General features: G+C 42.3%; 1 protein-coding gene across 1 annotated transcript; it reads right to left on the reverse strand.

The window, feature by feature from the left end:
• Window positions 1-1568: 1568 nt before the first annotated feature.
• LOC108577585 (leucine-rich repeat-containing protein 70-like) lies at window positions 1569-3366 on the reverse strand. The gene is made up of 2 exons (XM_017940768.1): window positions 3232-3366; window positions 1569-2383 (listed from the first exon to the last, which is right to left on the reverse strand). The coding sequence occupies exons 1-2, from the start codon at window positions 3352-3354 to the stop codon at window positions 1682-1684; spliced, it is 825 nt and encodes a 274-aa protein (XP_017796257.1). The 5' UTR covers window positions 3355-3366; the 3' UTR covers window positions 1569-1681.
• Window positions 3367-3572: the final 206 nt, after the last annotated feature.

Raw genomic sequence — 3572 nt, forward strand, 5'->3', positions numbered from 1 at the left:
AATTTAATCGCAAGAAACATGGAACAATATAAATCCGCAATTGAACGTAACGAAACCGATTCCATCGAGCTCACCGGCCAGCCGGCCGACCGAATCTACCTAAGAATCATTGTAGCATTTGATTAAGAAACTAACCGAAAGAAAACAAGATCTGCACGGCAAGATTCACCGTGAGATTCGCGTCGTGGGTCTCGTTAGCGAGTCGAATCCGATACGGGGCGCACTTATCGGCGCGCACGTCGTCGTCGGCGGTGTGCAGCAGCCAGGGTGAAATGGTTAAAGGCCGTTTGCAACGGACAGTTCCACACACATCGCGTCGGAACTGTCTACCCGCTGCCGGTTTCGTACCTGGCCCGATATATCCTCCGTTCTGGCGCTTGCTCACCAGCCTCCTCCCACCCCCAAGGGTCCACTATTTTTTCGCGTGGCTCACCGCCACGGAGCAGCATTATTAATGACCGCGGAAACCGCGTCAAAGATCTCACGAACGTGCGCGAGCGTGATCCGTCCGCGTGTACGATACGCATTTTTAACCGCGCCGCCGCCGCCGCCGCCGCCGCGTGATGAATGGCGGCTAACCGAAGTCGCAATGTTCTTGTCCCAGCGCGGAGAGAATCGGCCAGAGATCCGTGGATCAGCTACTGGACGCATCGTGATTTAACGCAGCTCGCGCGTATGACGTGCCATTGTGATTTAGGTGCTTAGATATTAACGGTTCCACTATCCTCGATACGCGCAGTCACTGGCTTCCTAGATTCCACCATTTCGACGATGATTCTTTTTCTTTTTCTCTTCGTGAAACGAGGCAACTCGACCGAGAGGAAAAAAGGGCACCCAGTAGAAAGAGACTGCATCGCAAGCAGTGTCCGTCACGATCTATTCTCTCGATGCGATCGTATTATTAATGGACTAACCGATTGCATCCAGGAACAATCTTCACGAGCGACAAGACTGTTTATTAATATGAAAAAACTGTCCGCTTTTGGGACGAAGATACATGCGTTGATTAAAATTCGAAGGGTTTTTATAGGTTTGTGAGAAGATATCGAAGGTTGGTCACTGGGTAATGTAGAATAGGACGCAAGGCGATGTTAACCCTTTTAAACCTCCACTTTTTTTTAAAACTAAATTATATCAAAATTACACTTTCCTCAAATATACCTATGTACATGAGTTCATGGCCACGCCTATTTTTATTGCTTAAAAATATATGAATTTATTGGTTGCGTTCATAGTATTTTGAGAATGCATATATGAGTCTACCATTTTCAAAGGGTTAATAATGTTCAACCCTTTCACCGATATACATGAAATTTCGGCCGAAATTATTTATCATTCTTTATTTTTCAAATTTGTTGAAAAATACAAAAGTCGTCAACTTACACTATTCCTCTATCTCTAATAATATTCGAGATATTAGACTAAATATATTTACTACCTTCAACTTTATTATTTTTTTGAGAACTACCATATATCAAAATTGCATCAAAATCTTACGAAATTTCTATTTCTGATAATACTAATTGTATCATTAAACCAGAAAACTTTACCGAAGAAGGTAGGCTTTGCTTACAACGAGTACTATTTATCTCCTAATCTTTACTCTGATACGTAACTTAAGATCTAAGTATAAACATCGATATTCAAAGAACGAAACATGGAAGAATAAGCAAAAATACGATTACATTTTCGATTTCTTCAGCCGAGCTACGTCAGCTTCTAAACCGATAACCTTTTTCGTCAGTTCGCGAACTTGCTCGTTCAAACCGGCCACGTCATACGGCAGAGTGTCTGAGGATCCTACTTTACGATCGACGCATCTATTTAAAATCGCGTCGTCTTGCTCGGCGCCAATCTCGTGCGCCAAACATTCCTCGATCAGCAGATCGCTGATGCTCCAGTCTTTGATGAAACGAATGTGATTGCTACCTAGGTACCACGTCATCGAGGAGCGGCATCGATACGACCACGGATTGCCGGCGATCAAAATTCGTCGAAGTTTCTTCAGTTTCTTCAGCATGTCCGGCTTGAGACACGCGTTCAACTCGTTGTAAGCGATGTCCCAAACTTGTAGTTCAGGAAGCATATCGTAAATCTCTGGATCTATATCAACGATCCGATTACGCCATAGGACTAACATGTTCAGATTCGATAATCCTCTGATCCACGAAGCATCGATCTTTCGTATCTTATTGTCGACCAAACTGAGCAGTTGCAATTTACTAAGACCCCTGAAAGCGTCTGGCTCGATTTCCTCCACGCCACAGCCAGTTATGTTTAGCTCTATCAGCGAATTGGAGAGTTTGGAAAACGCGTCGGTCTTTATCTTGCTGATATTCGAATTGACGATATTGATCCCCGCGGCTCCAGCTGATATCTGTAACTGTATATTCGATTTGTTGTTTCCTCTCCTTCTTCTTTCTCTTTTTTTCCCCTATATTTTATACTTTGAATAGCTTGATAAGGGAATTAATCGAGTTTTTTTTTGTTTGTTTGTTTGTATTGTCGATATTTGAAAATGTTGGAAGCTGGGAGATACACAGACACACGCACAACGGGTGTAATATGTTGCGTTGATTATTTAAACCTCGCGGAGTGATTAAAGTGAATAATTATCCGAAACAAATAACATTATTGCGCTTAACAGAACTCGGATTTCGGCGAGAATGAATAAAATTCATACGCGGTTACAAATATTCTTAACACGAATGAATCAAGGTTAAATATTTACGCGAAATAAATTCGTGCGAAAAATAAAAGAACACCTCGGTGCTGTGATACTATTTTCATATTTTCTTTCGAATCGAACAAGCGTAAAGCGAAAATCTATCAGACTTTTTTATACCACAATGAAATACGTAAAAAAATTTGTTTTTAAATAAAGATCGAATTATACTCTAAAAAGTTTTGTCATCGCAATGGAATTCACATATTGCCCCAAAAGACGAACAAAAATAATTGAAAACAATACGGAATATTTCAATTTTCTTTTACGAATAAACATCAAATTCCTCAAAAAAAAAAAACAACTCTCCTACACCAAATAATGAAAATCCTCTCTCGAGCATTATTTTCCAAAGTCACAGCTCGAAACGTTCCAACCAAAGACGCTCGTCTCAAAGTGTATCTCGTGCATAGAGCCGAAGGAAGTTAGAATCGCAACGGTACAAACGGGACAAACAATCCGTCTAACAAGATATTTAACAAAAGCGGAAAGCAGCAATTTCTCACGTTTAAGTCGCTTAATCCTTCGCACTGGTACCAATCTTCCCGTCCGTTCAATCCGGGACGACAGATAGCCGAGCAGGCGGTCAAACACGCCGCCAGGACTATCGTTCCGGGCAAACCTCTCATGTTGCGCGAAATTTTAGTGTTCGACTACTCCGGCACTCCTCGAGATTCCCCTTTTATACCGATTCGGATCGGCTGCCACGGGAACGTTAATGTCACGGTCGTCGTCAAGGAAAATATAAAGCGGGGAAGTACTGCCAGACGAAGAAGAGGTAAGACGTAGAGATGCCCATTGCAGTTTCGCGCGACGCATGCTAAAAGATAAAACGACTACCCACGGG

The sequence above is a fragment of the Habropoda laboriosa genome, unplaced genomic scaffold (genome assembly GCF_001263275.1).
Source record: "Habropoda laboriosa isolate 0110345459 unplaced genomic scaffold, ASM126327v1 scaffold578, whole genome shotgun sequence".
NCBI classification, from domain to species: Eukaryota; Metazoa; Arthropoda; class Insecta; order Hymenoptera; family Apidae; genus Habropoda; species Habropoda laboriosa.